The sequence below is a fragment of the Convolutriloba macropyga genome, chromosome 3 (assembly GCF_964194025.1).
Source record: "Convolutriloba macropyga chromosome 3, txConMacr16.3, whole genome shotgun sequence".
Classification (NCBI taxonomy): domain Eukaryota; kingdom Metazoa; phylum Xenacoelomorpha; order Acoela; family Convolutidae; genus Convolutriloba; species Convolutriloba macropyga.
The window spans coordinates 937,077-957,426 of record NC_134470.1 but is presented as its reverse complement, the minus strand read 5'-3'; the positions used below and the strand labels follow the sequence as shown (position 1 = coordinate 957,426).

The 20,350-nt window shown below is 35.3% G+C and overlaps 1 protein-coding gene across 1 annotated transcript; it reads right to left on the bottom strand.

Moving 5' to 3' along the window:
- Window positions 1–17,229: 17,229 nt before the first annotated feature.
- LOC142335824 (uncharacterized) lies at window positions 17,230–19,339 on the bottom strand. The gene is made up of 4 exons (XM_075384153.1): window positions 19,271–19,339; window positions 18,188–18,547; window positions 17,307–17,654; window positions 17,230–17,256 (listed from the first exon to the last, which is right to left on the bottom strand). Exons 1-4 carry the CDS (start codon window positions 19,337–19,339, stop codon window positions 17,230–17,232), a joined length of 804 nt encoding a protein of 267 aa, XP_075240268.1.
- Between the last annotated feature and the right edge of the window lie 1,011 nt (window positions 19,340–20,350).

The following is a 20,350-nucleotide window of genomic DNA, read 5'->3' as shown; positions in this document are numbered from 1 at the left end:
GTTAACTGTTGTCGAGGCTTAAGAATGATTAAATCACGCTTGTTGTTTACTAAAACCATCGGTGAAAGAACAAACAAGCAAAGAAATAACCACTTATAGCTTTTAGCTATTGCCGTTTGAAGCTTGCTTTAGGCTGCGAAAATGGTCAGAAATAGGTAGAATATGTGAGTTCGGTTTATGAAGATTGTATTGTACTTGAAATTACATTTGGAGGTTATGCACCGCACCAATCAGTGTTTGTGTTAGGTCACCCCCCTCGCAGTCTCCTTGATAGTTGGGGCTTCATTCGAAGTCTGCGCGAGTTATATCACAAGTTTGTAGAGAAATGGGCAAATTGGCAACAGGGATTTATGAAAAAAGATTGAGAGCACATTTTCTTAGCAGAGATGAAGCTCATTTTATGTCAAAAGCAAAATTGTTAGCTTTAATCATCGTGCAGCATTTTTATTCCAATAAATTCGCTGTGGGGTATGGTATGTTATATTAAAGCCGTTTGTATGCCTTGGTAACCACCACTACATTTCATTTTTTTTTTAAAAAAGTGGAAATCTTAATTATAGTGGATATCTTATAAATATATGTTGGTTAAATTTTTGGAGGTCGTATTATTTTCCATAAAATCTGGTGCAAATCAACCACCTTTAGACCAATTTGACAGCTCTTCAAAACCATTGAGAAAAGATTTATTTCCTAACCTTAAATTGAAATTTTTGGGTGATTTTTTCTCAGAAAAACCATTGAATTGACTCCACAATCAGACACTTTAAAATGCATTTGAAGTGAACAGTCGGTTGACATCAAGAAGAATGGCTTTTTGAAACGTTCTAAACTGCGCAATCTGAGTTTCATCCGAGACTGCTTTTTGACTTGACAATTGAACTTATTTCAAATTTACTTTGTTTTTTTTCCATTTATCATTATATTACTTAGTTTCTCATGCTGTGAGTTGTGTACAGATGGAGTGCTCTGGAACGATTCTTTCTGCAGGATCTGCAAATATTGCTAGTAAAGCTGAAGAAGAGGTAAGAAGTCTGTCCAATGAAATTAGGGATCTAAAAATCCGAGTCGGTCAACAAGTACAACTCATTTGTAAAATCAACAGCAAAACATAAATAATCGCTCACGTGCACAGGAGAGGTACTCCAGGAAGGACAGTTTACTGATAGTTTACCCTCCCTTCGATGCTAAGATGTTCAGAACGTAACCAGCGAGACACTCAAATTTGTTCAAAATTATCTGGGTGTGAAAATTCAATACGATGCTATTAAAGCATGGATAATCTTAATGTTATTAAACGAAAAAGAAACAATTGTGACGACGAAGACGAAATTTGCCCCGCTGCAAAGAAACTAAACAAACAATCGCAAAGCTAAAAAGAAACGGTCTGGCGCAAGACTAAAGGTTTATAACTGATATTTGAACATGGAACTCAATTATTTTTTTTTGTTTCGTATTTACTTGCTAAACGCATTTTTAAAATAAATGTTATACTTTGTTGATGTAGACTGAGAAAAACTAAGAGCTGTTTCTTGCCAAAAAAATAGGGGGAAGATGCACTAGTGTTTGGTAAATTGTTCCTTCTGAAGCTTTTCTCATTTTTATTTGAAACATTGCCTCATGAAGAAACAAAAATGGGGGAAGAAGTATAACATAAAAAAATCATTTTGATACTCTGCCCGTGATTTCCGCGAGCAAGTTTCAAGCTGACTGTGATTTCCGCAGTCATCTAGTCTGAAACAAGAGTATTGAGATGGAAAAAAAGTCTGTGATTTCCGCGGAACATTATTATTTATACTGCATATTTAAGATAGCAATAAAAAAACGAACTTTCACTCAGCGATTAAGTTCATTCTTACATAAGGGAGTGCAATTTTAAAAAAAAATGGAAAAAAAGGGAAAATGTCACTGGTCATCCTCTAAGTTAAAATTTAACATTCGCTGCTTCAAATATTTCAAAATGATTGAAAACAAAACACGAACTTTTTTATAAATTTTTTTTGAAACTCAAATTGTTAATGATATCGTTAGTCAAAATTGATTGCTCAGATTATGTAGTTGTACTATTCTCTCATGGTTGTCATATACAAAATGTTACTGGGCAAAACAAAGCAGGTTACCATGCTACAGAACATACGTTCACTAGCAAAAAATTTTGATAACTCACTTTGGAAATTGCGTCTCTGAAAGAAAAACCTATAGCAATCTGCCTAACAGAGACATGGCTTAGAGATAAGTTCTCATCTAATATTTTTCACATAGATGGTTATGATGAACTGGCTACAAGCAACAGGGAAAAAAAGGTGGAGGTGTTGCAATTTTTTTACAAAAAAAACTTAATGTTAAAATACGTGGGTCGCCAAACCTGAATAATGTAAAAGCAGTTAGTGTTCACTTCAGTATTGGAACAAAAAAAGTTATCAATGACTTGTCTTTATATACCACCTAATGCTACCACGATTGCTACTTTTGGCGTTCTTAGTACCTACTTGGAACAACATATTAGCGATCCGCAAAACCTGCATGTGCTGTGCGGTGATTTTAATGTGAATTTTCTATCCAAAGGGAACAAACAATCTTATTTAAGGAAACTGACCCAAACATTTGACCTAAAATTGGTAAGTGAGAACCTCATTAAACGAGAAACAAAAAATTCAAGTTTTTATATTGACCTGTTCTTTAAAAATTTTGAATCAGAGGTTACCAGGCAAAGAACAAAAATAACTGATCACTTTTTGCTTTTCCTTAAATTGAAGAATAAAACAAACTTAGAAACAGAATACAATTTTTTTCAATAAAAAAATTGGGCAAAACTAGAAAATCCCCTTCTACAGGAAAAAATTAGTTTCGTTCTATAGCAGCGATTAAAAAAAATTGATCTTAACAAAAAAGAAATTAATAATAAATTCAAATGTTCACGAAGAATTGTGCAAGAAGCATTAGATCACTATTTACCTAAGACAACAAGAAAACATGCACAGAATATCTGGATTAACAACGAAGTCAAAAATGCTGCCGCAAAGAAAAAAAAGTTGTGGAAGAAAGCACTCAAAGGTCAATCAAAATCGGCCAATAACGAATACAAACAACAGTGCAGGAAGGTAACAATTTTGATAAAAACAAAATGAAGACTTTTTATTCAAAATCAAACTGAAAAAGGTGCAGCAAATACAAACCGAAACTTTTTCAAAGCTTACGGTGACATAACAGGCAAAAAAATTGAAAATCGAGAAAAAATACCATCTCAAGAAGAAGTCAACTATTTAAATGATTTTTTTACATCAATCGGAAGGAAAATTAATGCACATTTACTATCAAAATCATTTCTAAAAGCAAGCGATAAAGCAGAACAATCTATGTTTCTTGCCGATATTACAGACAAGGAAGCTTTTGATGTCATAAATAATGCTCCGAATAAGTACAGTGATGACTGTTATGACCTCAATTACTACTGCATCAAGAAACTTTCTAATGTGCTGAGTCCTTTTCTCTCAAAATTGTTCAATGAATGTTTCAATCTCGGCGTGTTACCTGATTGTCTCAAAATTGAAAAAGTTTTCCCACTTCACAAATCTGGAGATAAGAGTATACCATCAAATTTTAGGTCTATTTCATTATTACCAACTATAGCAAAGATCTTCGAGAAAGTGCTTCAGAGAAAAATCATCTCTTGTTTAGTGAAAATCAATCTGCTCTCAAGATTCCACTTTGGTTTCAGGGCCAAAAGAAGTACAGTTGACGCTGTTTTGTTTCTGATTGAACTCTTGCGACAAAAATTATCTGATAAATCCGTTATGTCTGTTTGCACTTTCCTGGATCTCAAAAAGCTTTTGATACGGTAGACCATACAGTACTATTAGGCAAAAGTTATAATATTGGTTTGAGAGGTCATGTTTTTAATATACTTAAATCATACCTAACTAACCGCTCTCAGTTTGTTCAAATTGCAGAAGTTGTTTCAAGTACTGCTTTTGTTGATATTGGAGTTCCCCAGGGCTCGGTACTCGGTCCTCTGTTTTTCATAATATACGTGAAGGATTTGAGCAATATGCAAGCTGTTGACACTGTAACTGATCTTAAATCTAACATCATACTTTTGCAGATGATACAGTGATTGAAACTTCAGCCGGAGCCGAAGATGTTGTGATGAAACACAGAACTCAATTAAAAAAATCTAATCAGTGGTTAACTAAAAATAAATTAGCAATCAATACTGAGAAAACAAAATCAATGTTTTTTGGGAAAAGTGAAATTTACTCCAGGAAAGAACAGATTAACATCGATAAAGAAAGAATTGAAAACGTTGACTCAATACGTTACCTTGGAATAACAATAGATAATAAATTGTTTTTAAAAAATCATATTGAAGTGGTTAAACAAAAACTAATAAAACTCAGTGGAATCTTCTATAGACTGAGAAAAACTCAAAGGATTCATGTTTTCAGAAGTTATGTTCCGCCGGTTGTGCAATATGGTATACTGATTTATGGAAACTCTGTTGTGTCAGATATTTCATTGATGGATTCAAAATTGAAAAAACTCATAAGGATAATTCTCAATAAAAGAACGTTCAACTCAGTGAGCGAACTAAGGAGAAAATTTAATCTGTTTTTAGCAAAAGAACTACACTTGTACGAAGTACTTAAATTGTTGATAAAAATGCTAAGAGACGAATGTGTGGTTAGTCACTTCAAATCCTTCTTGAATGATAACGAATTAAACAGAATAAATAAAGAAGAAAAAAAGATGTGTCTTGATTGCGGTGATCGAAAAAATGTGACAAACCGATTGAGGTTTAAGGTTCGAAAAATGTTGAATTTGTTGGGTTTTCTTGAACCTTCCTTTGTAAATACAGTTTTAAAAATGACAAATCAGCAAATAAAACTTTTTTGCCAAATGTTTTTAAGAAATTACATAATTGACAACCAAGACTTTTCAAGTTGTTTCTTTTAAGTACGTCTAATTGTAGCCCCCTGCACTCAATTATCAGCTTAATTTTTTTTGTTTTAACCAATCATGATTTATAGTTCAATTACCATAGTAATTTTCTTTCGGTTCGTAATCAACAGTTCTTTGATATTCCTACATTGTGAGGCACCTGAAAACGGATCAACTGATGATCTAATGGTGTGTTCTTTTTCTGTTGAACTTCGTTGTACATATTTTTGTGCACAGTAAATATACTTCTTTTGTGTTGCTCGATAACAGAAAATGAACAATATATTATTATTATTAATATTACAATCCTTCTGTAAGTCTGTAATCAATCTGTAAGTTTTTATTCCCATTGGATGAAACATATGACTCAAAATTTTAGGCTATCAAGTAAAGTTTGCCAGAGTTTTCCAGTTTTCAGTTGGTAAAACTGCTGCTCAAAATCGCTATTTTCTGAATAGAGATATTTTAAAACCCTATGTTTTCAGTTGTAAGATTTATATCATCCTATTGCTTAAATAACAGTACGATGAACCGCAATGAATTCTGAAGAAATAAAAAAAAATGATTAATTGATTCAGCAAAAATTCCTGAGAAGAGTTTGGTAATTTTTTTCACTCGGCATTTTTTTAACTCCAACTTTTTAGATGTCATAGGGCTGAAAATTTTTTAGATGTCATAGGGCTGAAAATTTACTCGAACTTTTTAGATGTCATAGGGCTGAAAAATTGAAAGCTCCATAAATGCCTAAAATTATACGTGCAAAAGACCGTTTGTTATATCTTGATAATTCTTACAAACAACGGTTGTTAGTTCCAATTGAAAATTGGTTCTTAACTGGTGTAATCTATTAAAATACATTGATATATTCCAGACCTCTGACACATTCTAAGCTCACGCGTCTGCGTAAATAGAGCACGGACATAACTCCCTTGCGCTCAAATGATGATAGATACGGTTATCTGAATTTTTCGCAGGAAAAAATTCTTCTAAAAACAAAAGTTTGAAATTGCATGCGTCCCATTAATAATCTCGCTATTGAAAAATTTTCCATTAAAGCAAAGAACGGGAGTTGGAATGGGTCTAGCGGAAATCCCGCCGTCAGATCAACATTAAATTAGCACTCAGTGTCTGTCATCTTGTCTGAATGTCAATGATTTTTATCTCTCATTTCTAAATTACTTTAAAAAAAAGTACTAATGTCGGAAAAACTACTCGCTGAAGCTCTAATCTATTGCAGTCTGATTCAGCCGGGTGTGGGAGTAACTAAATACTCGGAGGGGCTTCAAATGACGTCATTAGAGGTCATTATATACCAGTATAACCACTAATAAACAATTACAACAAATTCGGTGTATTTTTTAGACCTAGAAAAGTGAACTGCCGCCATTTGAGAGAGAAATTTAGATCACGCAAAACGAAAAAGTCAAGGGCGTAAAAGTTGCTCAAAAAATAAAAACAGTGAAGCAACAATTTTGCATAAAAAAGACCAAAACCTTTACAATATTTGCTTCAAAATTCGTTCAACAGCTAAACAATATGTTCATCCATCCACTTTGTTACACCATAAGAAACAAAAATCTTTTACGTGTAGCACCAATTTCTCCACATATGGTATTGTCATGTTGTCCCATTTTCACACCAGTTAACCTTGTTGAAATCCGATTGTTATTTTTTAAGATCTTGCAAAGTTCTCGCAGAGGAACTTCATCAAGCACGATTTTGCAAAATTCCCGCAGAAGAAAAATATCTCGCAGGAATCTTGCAATGGCGGCTATCTTGCAAGACCATGTAAGAATGCGGTTATTTTGTAAGAATTTGCAAAAGTCTTGCAAGATAATAGTTTCTTTACAATGACAGTTACCCTAATTTACTTGTTCTGAATGCAGACCTCTGCTCAATTTATAAAGATGCAAAGATGGATTGTTACAACTAAACTGAAACTGCTAACAAATAAAATATAAATTACAAATTCAAATTGAATAACATTTATACTGTATATGAGAAAGCGCATCAAGCAGTAGCCTAAAATGTTGTCGCCTAATGATTGCAGCAGAAAAGGAGATTGCAGAAAATTCATAAGGAGAGTCAACTTCATATATTCAACTCTGATTGACGTGGCTCCAGCCAGAGTGAAGTTACAGCAGTTCTTGTTTGCTGTGTTGCCTCAAAATTGAAATACATGGATAAACCGAAGTATAGCACCCTATTTTTTCTTCAGTTAATTAGCAGAAATTAGACGTCTTTTATGATGATCTGAGGAAACTTGATATTTAACAAAACGACGGCAACCGTGAGATCTCCGTGAGAAGAATTAGATTCTTCTTATTGGACTTGACCCTCGCAAATCTTTTGCTGATCTTTTGCTACGTCGAGTACAGCTCAAATATCAATTTGAATCTCATACCAGATCCAGAAAGATTTGAAATTTAACTAATCTTAATTAATGTCCTTTCTGACGGTACTCTAGTTTAACAAAGGAGCGCACAATGGCACTTCAAATTTTTGAAGTTTTTGAGGGCGAGTATCATTTCTCTCACTGTTTATTGTATTAATTACTTTTGTGTTTATTTCTCGATGTTTTAATGGAATATCTGTTTGTTTAATAAGATAACTGTGACACTTTTTAATATTAAGATATAAAAGCCGATGGGTTTGCACAAATATACAAAAGATATAATTGGAATATGGAAATTTTATATAACAATGCATGATGAACAAATAGAATTAGGCTACGAAAGGTAACTTGGATTCGTTAGATCTTTTTAATGTGAGTTAGGTCTTTACGTGGAATTTTTGTACTTCACTTTTTTTCTAACCTTAAACATAATCTAAGATCAAAATCAGAAAATCAATGATAGTTAAGTTATCTTTCAGAGGACATGAACTTTGAACTTCATTGAAAGCTAAGTAAGATTTTATAAACAAAGTTTGCTTCGTTATTTGGATAGTAAAACGAATATTGGACAACAAAAGTTTGAAAGAATAAATTTTTGTTCATATACAACTAGGAACTTGTCAATAGGTTCACTGGAGTCAAATTTAATTTTCAGTTTGTAGGATTACACATCGCTTTTTCTCCTCTTTTTTTCTTTTCTATCTCTTCTAATCTAAACAATAAAATATCTTTGTACAACTTAGTCATCAAATTGGTTCAAATGGTTTGAGAGAAATAGTTCTCTGTTCGCGTCGTCTGATAGAAGATATTCAACAACATTCCTGTACATTTTATTGAATGGTACCCTCGACAAGTAACTATCGTTATATTTGCGCCACAGAAGATGTTTGGGAAAGCCTTCCTGAACTAGTAGCTTCACCAACGCCAGAACGCCTTCAACTGATTTATCTAAAAAAAGTGTCTGATTTTTTGTGTTGTATTATTAGTTTTACATTTGACTCCCCGGGTCAAGGTTTGGTCAAAAAATAATGTAAGATTAGCGGTGAATAGCTGTGAAAAAGAAACTCACCGCAAAGCGCCCGCATCTTTTAGCGAATGCGGCGAATTTTTGCGGTTTTCAGCGTTGAATTTTTTTTTCACCGCATTCATCGGATCTCTTACAAAAAAGCTCCTGCCGTACACGGGTTTGAACCTCTGATCTCCTGCATGTCAACAACTTCTTATTCCACTGCGCTATCTGTCACTTACTGCACAGATATTTCCTGTGAATTTATGATAAGCGTTGAAATTAGCGGCGAATATTTATAATTTTAGCAGTGAAAATTTTTTTTCACCGCATTCTTCTGGTAGCGGTAAAAATTTTTTTCCACCGCATTCTGCTGGAAGCGGTGAAAAATTTTCTACCACCGCTTAAGCGGTGAAAAAAACATTTTTTCACCGCTTAAAAGTTTTTTTTCACCGCATTCATTGCATTGAGCGCAAATCTTACACTTTACTCAAATTCACCGCAAATCTTAAATGTTTTAGCGATTTTTAGCGGTGACACCTCGACCCGGGTCATATTTTTTACAGTTGTTATTTTATTCGTCAATTGATTTATACCATCTAAATTAAAATTTTGTTTTCTTTCAATGACGAACAACCGTTTTATATGCAAAGAAAGAGCTAATGGTCTCCTCTATAGTTGAAATATTCATTTCTAATAAAAATTTGTTGTCACTTGAATATCTCGTAGTCATTGTATCATAATAAAATTGTTTGATGAATATGATAACGTACCTCGATCGATGGGCGGAAGTTTCGGAAAAGACATTTTCTGTTTGATCAGCGAGAACTCGTAGTTAAGCACATATTGGTATCTCTTCAACACTTTTAAAGCAAGTTTAACTGCATCAACTTTGTCCATCTGAATTGTTCGGCACAAAATGTTTACTCCCCATTTTTTGTACTTCTCTATTCTCGATTTTTCACTTTCTCCTCTCTGAAATCCGACGTGCTCCATGAAGAATAGGTCGCTTCTATCTTCGTCAGAAAACCACGCCAAAAACTCTGTGCTTCTGTTAAAATTAATAAGTTCAAACGCATTTTTACCTTCGAATTTGCGTAAAAACGTAGACTTTTTCAACTGCTTGCCATTCAGAATCGCTTTCAAGATTTCTTCGTGACGGTTATGCGCGTATAATAAATGCAAGATAGTTGCGTTTGGGTAGCCTTTGTTTTTTTCAGTTGAGAGTAAATGACGCTCGTTGAGGAGGTCCAAGCACAACGAAAGTGATGTCTCGCTACGGGAGAGAACGCTCCAGTAGAGCAAATTCAACTCTGGTACTGCTCTGCGGTGAACACTGTCCAGTAGATCTTTGATCAAAGTTTTGTATTCATCTGCCAAAAAAATGAAACCTCTTGATTAAAAGTAATTTAAGGCTTTTGATGATGCATAAAACTGTTACCTATGATGTAAGTCATCTTAGTATCTTGAAACTGATAAGCAGAAGAAATCTGGATAGAAATTTCAAACTTGAAAATGTAATAAAACTAAAAAAGTCTGTTAATTCTGCAATGAAAGCTATGGCTCATTTTTACCAAGAATTAAACCAAAAAAATCATTTTTTTGTTTTCCATTTTTAAACTAAAAAAGAGGATTTTTGAAAGCAAGAACACTAGAACAATATTTTGCTTAAAACATTAGATACTTGAAGTAAATTTCTGGGCATTTTAAAAAATAATTAAAAAATTGAAAAAATTAGATGTTTTGGTTTCAAGGTAATAATTTGTTGCTCTTATGTGCCCTGATTGAGATGTGAAGACAAATATATGACTTCCAATTTTTTGTTCCAATTTATGACTTCCAATTTCTTTACTCCCAATTTTTTATATGACTTCCAATTTTTTTGACCAATATATGACTTCCAATTCTTAACATTTGAACTGGGGTAAGAACGGTTATTTAGTTGCAAACAGAAAAAATTCTTCAGAAAGTTTAGGCAACCGTTTGACTAAAACAACATATTCTTTCTTCAACCTCATTTTAACTATTGGAATTTTTTTCGCTTCTTCTGCTGCAGCAGTGCTCCATACAAAACAAAACTCAATATTTTAATGCCATCTGATGCAATCCTACTGTGCCATGCTGTAGTCTATGTCGACATAGTGCATCAACCAATCAGACTATGCCAGCTGGAAAAAAGTATTAACCATCACTTTAGAAAGCAGTTAATTTGTAGTAGAGGCACTTTTTCAAACACTGAGGATTCAAACCACTGGCTGGCGATTCAAGCCCAGCAGCAGAGGAACAGCCGCGAACAAAAACAAGCTCAGCTGAGCGCGGCGGCTAAAAGCTCAGCCATATAGTTCGAGCAATAAGAGCTAATTCATAGTTTATTTCCTCACATCAGCAGTACATACAACTATGCGCTATACAAGATAATGATGACTGTAACTAAGTGCTTGTTTCCAACTCAACATCTCATTATTCACTCATATTTTTTTTAATTTAAAATCTGCTGGGCCGATTGTAAGACTTAAGATTGTGAGACTTTCGTCATTTCGATAACTGATCCCGTTATTTTCTTTTCTTTTTTGTCCCCGGAGGGAGGAATTTCTTGCATTGTTTTCAAGGTTATCAATAGTTATTATTCTGATTTCGGACTGCGTTGTTCAATCTACTAGTCAGATATTTTCATTTATCATTGAAAACGCCAAAAAGAGCGTTGATTTTATTTGTTTGCCTAAACTGGCTTTTTGGTTTGGCAGATTTTGCTACACACTGAACCTGATGAATTTTGAATTATTGCCGTAGCAGATGTGCCAACAAAAGACATTAAATGGATGCAACAAAACGATACAAGAAGAGAAGAAAATCTGAATCAACCAGAGAAGAAGTCATGTTCACAAACTGAAAAAACATTCAATTTTCTCAAAACTGGCGTGAGATGTAGCAGTGCTACATACAAAACAAAACTCAATCATTTTAGTGCTATTTGATGCAATCCTACTGTGCTATTGCTGTAATCTATGTCGACATAGTCAATCAACCAATCAGACTATGCCAGTTGGCAAAAAGTATAAACCATCAATATAAAAAGCAGTGATTTTGTAGTAGGGGCAATTTGTCCAACTCTGCGAGGGTTCAATCCATTGGCTGGCGATTCAAGCCCAGCAGCAGAGGAATAGCCGCCAACAACAACAAGCTCGGCTGAGCGCGGCGGCTAAATGCTTAGCGATATAATTCGAGCAATAAGAGCAAATGCTTAGTTTATTTCCTCACATTAGCAGTACATACAATTATGCGCTATACAAGATAATGATGACTGTAACTAAGTGCTTGTTTCCAACTCAACATCTCATTATTCACTCATATTTTTTAATTTAAAATCTGCTGGGCCGATTGTGAGACTTAAGATTGTGAGAATTTCGTCATTTCGATAACTGATCCCGTTATTTTCTTTTCTTTTTTGTCCCCGGAGGGAGGAATTTCTTGCATTGTTTTCAAGGCTATCAATAGTTATTATTCTGATTTCGGACTGCGATGTTCAATTTACTAGTCAGATATTTTCATTTATCATTGAAAACGCCAAAAAGAGCGTTGATTTTATTTGTTTGCCTAAACTGGCTTTTTGGTTTGGCAGATTTTGCTACACACTGAACCTGATGAATTTTGAATTATTGCCGTAGCAGATGTGCCAACAAAAGACATTAAATGGATGCAACAAAACGATACAAGAAGAGAAGAAAATCTGAATCAACCAGAGAAGAAGTCATGTTCACAAACTGAAAAAACTTTCAATTTTCTCAAAACAGGCGTGAGATGTAGCAGTCCTACATACAAAACAAAACTCAATCATTTTAGTGCTATTTGATGCAATCCTACTGTGCTATTGCTGCAATCTATGTCGACATAGTCAATCAACCAATCAGACTATGCCAGTTGGCAAAAAGTATAAACCATCACTATAAAAAGCAGTGATTTTGTAGTAGGGGCAATTTGTCCAACTCTGCGAGGGTTCAATCCATTGGCTGGCGATTCAAGCCCAGCAGCAGAGGAATAGCCGCCAACAACAACAAGCTCGGCTGAGCGCGGCGGCTAAATGCTTAGCGATATAATTCGAGCAATAAGAGCAAATGCTTAGTTTATTTCCTCACATTAGCAGTACATACAATTATGCACTATACAAGATAATGATGACTGTAAATAAGTGCTTCTTTCCAATTCAACTTCTCATTATTCACGCATATTTTTTTACGTTAAAATCTGGTTGGCCGAGCAGCAAAGGATTCACACCTATAGATTGTGAAACTTTCGTCATTTCGTTAACTGATCCCGTTATTTTCTTTCTTTTTTGTCCCCGGAGAGAGGAATTTCTTGCATTGTTTTCAAGTTTATCGATAGTTATTATTCTGTTTTCGGACTGCGATGTTCAATTTATTAGTCAGATTTTTTCGTTTATTATTGAAAACGCCAAAGAGAGCGTTGATTTTATTTGTTTGCCTAAACTGGCTTTTTTGGTTTGGCAAATTTTGCCCACACATTGGTACCCGATGAATTTTGAATTATTGCCGTAGCAGATATGCCAACAAAAAACATTAAATGGATGCAACAAAACGATACAAGAAGAGCAGGAAATCTGGATCAACCAGAGAAAAAGTCATATTCACAAACTGACAAAAATTTCAATTTTCTCAAAACTGGCGTGAGATGGAGCAGTGCTACAAACAAAACAAAACTCAATCATTTTAGTGCTATTTGATGCAATCCTACTGTGCTATTGCTGTAATCTATGTCGACATAGTGAATCAGCCAATCAGACTATGCCAGCTGGCAAACAGTATAAACCATCAATATAAAAAGCAGTGATTTTGTAGTAGGGGCAATTTGTCCAACTCTGCGAGGGTTCAATCCATTGGCTGGCGATTCAAGCCCAGCAGCAGAGGAATAGCCGCCAACAACAACAAGCTCGGCTGAGCGCGGCGGCTAAATGCTTAGCGATATAATTCGAGCAATAAGAGCAAATGCTTAGTTTATTTCCTCACATTAGCAGTACATACAATTATGCGCTATACAAGATAATGATGACTGTAACTAAGTGCTTGTTTCCAACTCAACATCTCATTATTCACTCATATTTTTTAATTTAAAATCTGCTGGGCCGATTGTGAGACTTAAGATTGTGAGAATTTCGTCATTTCGATAACTGATCCCGTTATTTTCTTTTCTTTTTTGTCCCCGGAGGGAGGAATTTCTTGCATTGTTTTCAAGGCTATCAATAGTTATTATTCTGATTTCGGACTGCGATGTTCAATTTACTAGTCAGATATTTTCATTTATCATTGAAAACGCCAAAAAGAGCGTTGATTTTATTTGTTTGCCTAAACTGGCTTTTTGGTTTGGCAGATTTTGCTACACACTGAACCTGATGAATTTTGAATTATTGCCGTAGCAGATGTGCCAACAAAAGACATTAAATGGATGCAACAAAACGATACAAGAAGAGAAGAAAATCTGAATCAACCAGAGAAGAAGTCATGTTCACAAACTGAAAAAACTTTCAATTTTCTCAAAACAGGCGTGAGATGTAGCAGTCCTACATACAAAACAAAACTCAATCATTTTAGTGCTATTTGATGCAATCCTACTGTGCTATTGCTGCAATCTATGTCGACATAGTCAATCAACCAATCAGACTATGCCAGTTGGCAAAAAGTATAAACCATCACTATAAAAAGCAGTGATTTTGTAGTAGGGGCAATTTGTCCAACTCTGCGAGGGTTCAATCCATTGGCTGGCGATTCAAGCCCAGCAGCAGAGGAATAGCCGCCAACAACAACAAGCTCGGCTGAGCGCGGCGGCTAAATGCTTAGCGATATAATTCGAGCAATAAGAGCAAATGCTTAGTTTATTTCCTCACATTAGCAGTACATACAATTATGCACTATACAAGATAATGATGACTGTAAATAAGTGCTTCTTTCCAATTCAACTTCTCATTATTCACGCATATTTTTTTACGTTAAAATCTGGTTGGCCGAGCAGCAAAGGATTCACACCTATAGATTGTGAAACTTTCGTCATTTCGTTAACTGATCCCGTTATTTTCTTTCTTTTTTGTCCCCGGAGAGAGGAATTTCTTGCATTGTTTTCAAGTTTATCGATAGTTATTATTCTGTTTTCGGACTGCGATGTTCAATTTATTAGTCAGATTTTTTCGTTTATTATTGAAAACGCCAAAGAGAGCGTTGATTTTATTTGTTTGCCTAAACTGGCTTTTTTGGTTTGGCAAATTTTGCCCACACATTGGTACCCGATGAATTTTGAATTATTGCCGTAGCAGATATGCCAACAAAAAACATTAAATGGATGCAACAAAACGATACAAGAAGAGCAGGAAATCTGGATCAACCAGAGAAAAAGTCATATTCACAAACTGACAAAAATTTCAATTTTCTCAAAACTGGCGTGAGATGGAGCAGTGCTACAAACAAAACAAAACTCAATCATTTTAGTGCTATTTGATGCAATCCTACTGTGCTATTGCTGTAATCTATGTCGACATAGTGAATCAGCCAATCAGACTATGCCAGCTGGCAAACAGTATAAACCATCACTATAAAAAGCAGTGATTTTGTAGTAGAGGCACTTTGTCCAACTCTGCGAGGATTCAATCCATTGGCTGGCGATTCAAGCCCAGCAGCAGAGGAATAGCCGCCAACAACAAGCTCGGCTGAGCGCGGTGGCTAAATGCTTAGCGTGTAGTTCGAGCAATAAGAGCAAATGCTTATTTATTTCCTCACATTAGCAGTACATACAATTATGCGCTATACAAGATAATGATGACTGTAAATAAGTGCTTGTTTCCAATTCAACTTCTCATTATTCACGCATATTTTTTTACGTTAAAATCTGTTTGGCCGAGCAGCAAAGGATTCACACCTATAGATTGTGAGACTTTCGCCATTTCGTTAACTGATCCCGTTATTTTCTTTCTTTTTTGTCCCCGGAGGGAGGAATTTCTTGCATTGTTTTCAAGGTTATCAATAGTTATTATTCCGATTTCGGACTGCGATGTTCAATTTATTAGTCAGATTTTTTCGTTTATTATTGAAAACGCCAAAAAGAGCGTTGATTTTATTTGTTTGCCTAAACTGGCTTTTTGGTTTGGCAAATTTTGCCCACACATTGGTACCTGATGAATTTTGAATTATTGCCGTAGCAGATATGCCAACAAAAAACATTAAATGGATGCAACAAAACGATACAAGAAGAGCAGGAAATCTGGATCAACCAGAGAAAAAGTCATATTCACAAACTGACAAAAATTTCAATTTTCTCAAAACTGGCGTGAGATGGAGCAGTGCTACAAACAAAACAAAACTCAATCATTTTAGTGCTATTTGATGCAATCCTACTGTGCTATTGCTGTAATCTATGTCGACATAGTGAATCAGCCAATCAGACTATGCCAGCTGGCAAACAGTATAAACCATCACTATAAAAAGCAGTGATTTTGTAGTAGAGGCACTTTGTCCAACTCTGCGAGGATTCAATCCACTGGCTGGCGATTCAAGCCCAGCAGCAGAGGAATAGCCGCCAACAACAAGCTCGGCTGAGCGCGGTGGCTAAATGCTTAGCGTGTAGTTCGAGCAATAAGAGCAAATGCTTATTTTATTTCCTCACATTAGCAGTACATACAATTATGCGCTATACTAGATAATGATGACTGTAAGTAAGTACTTGTTTCCAATTCAACATCTTATTATTCACGCATATTTTTGTACTTTGAAACTGTCAAAGTCCCTGTACAAACTGTTTTAAGAAGATGTAATTTAATTGAGGTAACTTTTTTTTAGCAAATTGAGATATTGATTTGCTGATCTCAGATCTACAGTGTTGAAATTTAGAATTTCATCCTAGCATTTTCTTCATTTTTCAAGTTCAAATAATTACAATTTTCTTGTTGTAATTTTTGAGACAATTTTTGTTAAGTGAACCCCCGGCTTTCCGTGTGCACACCAATGAGTAAACAGGGGAGCCACGAATCAATCGAACCAGCACAGAGCCTAATGAAAATAAATTGAGAATTATAGCCGGATGCTTAAATTTGATTGGCCAATCGAATTGAATTAAAGTACACAAAATATAAGAAATGACGTCAGTTTTCGTGGCCTGATTGCATGTGGTGTGCAGTCGGGTTGCGCTACACTAGGCCTCTCTATCACTGTAACAAGACCCCCCCCCCCACACACCTGACGGTTTGTAGTAGGGAAGGTTGCAATCAAGGATAGAGCTTCGTTCCGCTATTCTGTAATTTTTGAATCCAAAAATTGCTCCGCGCACATTCGGCTCTACTGGCGTCCTCTAAAGATAGGTGTGAGTTTTACCTTGAAGTCTTTGACGAGAGAAATAGTCGTAAAACGCGAAATAAAGTTGTAGCTGGACTGTGATTGGTTGCCTGTTTACACATTCAATTGTTCTTTTTCTGTCATGAATTAAATGAGCGCATATTCGTTTTTCCCACCACCGCCATTGCTGTGTATACGTGTTTGTTGGCTGTAGCCATAACGTGTCATCAGTTTGAGAACCTATGCTACTGTTAATAAATTGTTCAAATAGAAAAACATGCTTGCTCTTTTTCAATGACAGATACGACAAAAGTTCCTCTTTTGCGACTTCTAACTCGGCTGGGCCAGAACTAAATAAAATTATTCCCACTTCGTATTGCGCTCTAGACACAACCGCAGTCAATGAGTCTTCAACATCATAAAAAGTTTTGCTGGTATCGATAATAAACAGAACTGACTGGAACTCTGAACCCGAAACGCAGTCAATCTTATATACTGCACTGCAATGAACGAACTCACTTGCGCTCCACCTTTTTTTCAGTTTTTCAATAAAGATTTCGTTGGGTTTAGTTTCTGACAAAAGAACGATTAGTCTGTCAATGAAATTGTCATGGAGAAAGGTGTCGGTTCTAATATTTAGTACATTTTCGATCTTATCAACCTCTGTGACTTCTATCTCTTTCTGAGCAGCAGTGAAGCAGCCAGGCATCCTAACTGGTTTCGAAGGAAAAGGAGTGCTTTTGTCAATGTTCTCTGTAATGTTGTTGTTTGTAATGGAGCTAATGTGACAGGCGCTTCGAAACAAAATATTCAAATCTTCATGATCGAACTGTTCTGGAAACACTGAGTTCATGTCCAAGTAGGTGTCTTTCCCAGTTTCAATAAAAGATATCCAACAGTATTTAAACTCACTCAGAATATCGAGCACTTTACTATCACATAAAATAGTGTCAGCTTCAATTTCATCGATCATGACGGCTTCTTTCTTTCTCTGATATAGTCAATTTACATTATAATGTGACCGCTAGAGAAATCTAATAATATTGTAAAAAAACAAGCTGTGCAAATGCCTTTCAGGCCTTGATTGGGTATTGTTTTTTGAACAATGAAGAAGTTCTTTCACTTTAGCCATGGAAAGCATAGTGGAGTTTTTAGATCACTTTCTCTATAATATCCGAAGTGATAAGAGTTAAATATTGATACGTGATTTCAAAAATGATAAGATTAAGAGCTGGTCGTAATCAAGGTACCATTGAGCTACCATTGAGCATATTTGTAAGTGTTCACTCGTTTTAGTGAGTAACAATGATTGTCACTTTTTAAGCTGGCCAGATTTAGATATCTACAAAACAGATTTTTTTTATTTTGCAAATCAACGTTTTCTATGGCTATAATTTAAAACCTGCAATTTCTATTAGCTTAAAACACCTGATTAAATCCAGACAGCCTGGAATATAATGCTTTTTATTTCAATCCTGCCTATTGTTTATTCGTTTTCCTAATTTAATAAATTGACTACGTTACATTTTTCAGCTCTGCGACAAACGAGTATAGATTTTGGGGCTGCAATCCAACGAGGGTAATTTCATTTTCCAGCCTCCGGCTGCAGCATTTACCGAGTGCTTTTTTCAGATACTTTTTGAATAAAATTTTTTCTTCACTGTAAATAAAATAAATTTTTTCAAGGCTCTCAGAATAAGTCAATTCTTCGCATTTGGCAAGAAGCAAGGTTGTTTTCCCACTTCCAGGCTGACCTGTGATTATCAAGTGTGTTTTTTTGCTGTCAAACAAAATTCGATATTGCTGCGGACTCAAAATTAGGTTGGAACAAATTTCGTATCTGCGCGTGAGCAATTCGCCGGAGCTATCATTTTCTTTCCTTTTCTGGAACCATTTTTTCCAAGAAGCGAAAAAACGTTGGTCTACTTCTAAAGCTCTGGAATCAATGTTAACGGACTTCAGGCTCGAAAACGAAAGCAGTGAGCAGAAATATTTGAACAGTCGATTCTCTGCTGCAATTTCATGGTTAAAGAACTGTGGTAACATGTAATCGCAATTTATTAGTTCAAATTGTTCAGATAAACCAACCAGCCTCAAATTAGAACTGATTTTATCATCTTCGACGAGAAAGAACAAACAAGTACACAAATGCTTCTTATTCTGATGCTTCATTAAGTTTTCCAAGTCTCGGCAGATAATTTCAAAATCGCGGACAAACGTACTAATTTTTACATCGGGCAGAAACATAACAAATTTCAAGCATTCTTTGATTAAATCAATAGGTTCTTCGAAATTTTGTTCTTTATTTTCCTGGAAAGATTTGGAGAATGAGTACAAAATCATTTGGGCTTGTGGAATTGTTTTCTCTAACAACTGCTTTAATTTATTTTGAATCGCAGTTTTCGGCTGTTGAGAATTTTGTGACATTCCAACTTCAATCGCGACAATATGCTGCGAGCCTAAGTACAACCAATCGATTTCGAATTGTTGAGGTGCAAAACAATCGAGATCTAATAAAGTTTTCAAAAAATTACTCGAAAAACTCTTCAGGAAAATTCCTTTGGGTTCTCCGAGTTGAGTGAGTAGTTTCTGGGAAAAACGTCTTACCTCTCCTAAATAGCCCGAATAATCACAGAAGTTTCCCAGTTCACCGTCCGCCTTGTAGGCGTACAACATGTTATCTTCAATTTGGTTAAAATCTGGGATAAACTGTACTTTTTTATGGCGATCAGGAAAATAAAAGTCAAAAAGTTGAACAATTTTATCGACTTCTCCAACTGTCACTGGCTCACTTGAGAAAAGTTTTAAAGGGTTGCTGTTCAGATGGTAAAATTTTTCGTCCATGTTTTTAACACAGTGGGAAATCAGTTTCTGGATCATTTCGCTCTGATGGGTTTTCCGCCTTACAGAATTCGAAAGCTTTCGCTCAAGCCCTTTTTCACCAACGAAATCAAACATCAGCCAAAGATTTTTGCAAGTAGTTTTAGTTTCTGACTTCAATTTGTCATATTCAGAACTCTTTTTCACTTTGGCCTTAAAACTAAAAATAAAGTGAACATCAATTTCGTTGAAATGGCCGTCCGATTGTTCTTTTAATTGTTGAATGACATGGTCCAAGCACTGTAGTTGATCTAGTGTTGAAGCTGTTACATGACGAACTGATTCGTCTTTTGAGAGATCACTCACATTTTTTACTATTATCACCTTGTCGAAATTAGGCGCAGGAACAAACATGCAACCATGCGATGACACCTCCGGGTTGACTTCGCTGACAGATGTGCCCGGGCTATTTTTAGGAGCTGCAGTGACCTGGAGACGTTTGCAGACAGCCAACCCGTGCAAATTCAACCGAATCAGTGTTCGTACTGTCTTGCTGTTGCCTAGTATAAAATTAATTGAAGGATTTAGTAATTGTAAAACTTTGGGCGCGCTTGGGAGCACAACAAGTACCATCGAAAGTCTATCTAGTATGTTCATAAAAATGAAAAACGAATTTATTTGTTCAACGAAGAGGGTCAGAGGTTTAAAAATTGTTATTTGGGCAATCAGTTGTTTAATCCTGGTCAAAAAGTACAAAATACGAGAAGAAATAGAAAAAAAAATCCTGTGTGCAAAAAAAAACAGTGATTTCGTCTTTTCTTTTGATAACAAACTATGACTATACAAGAGCAACAGAAGCAATAATAA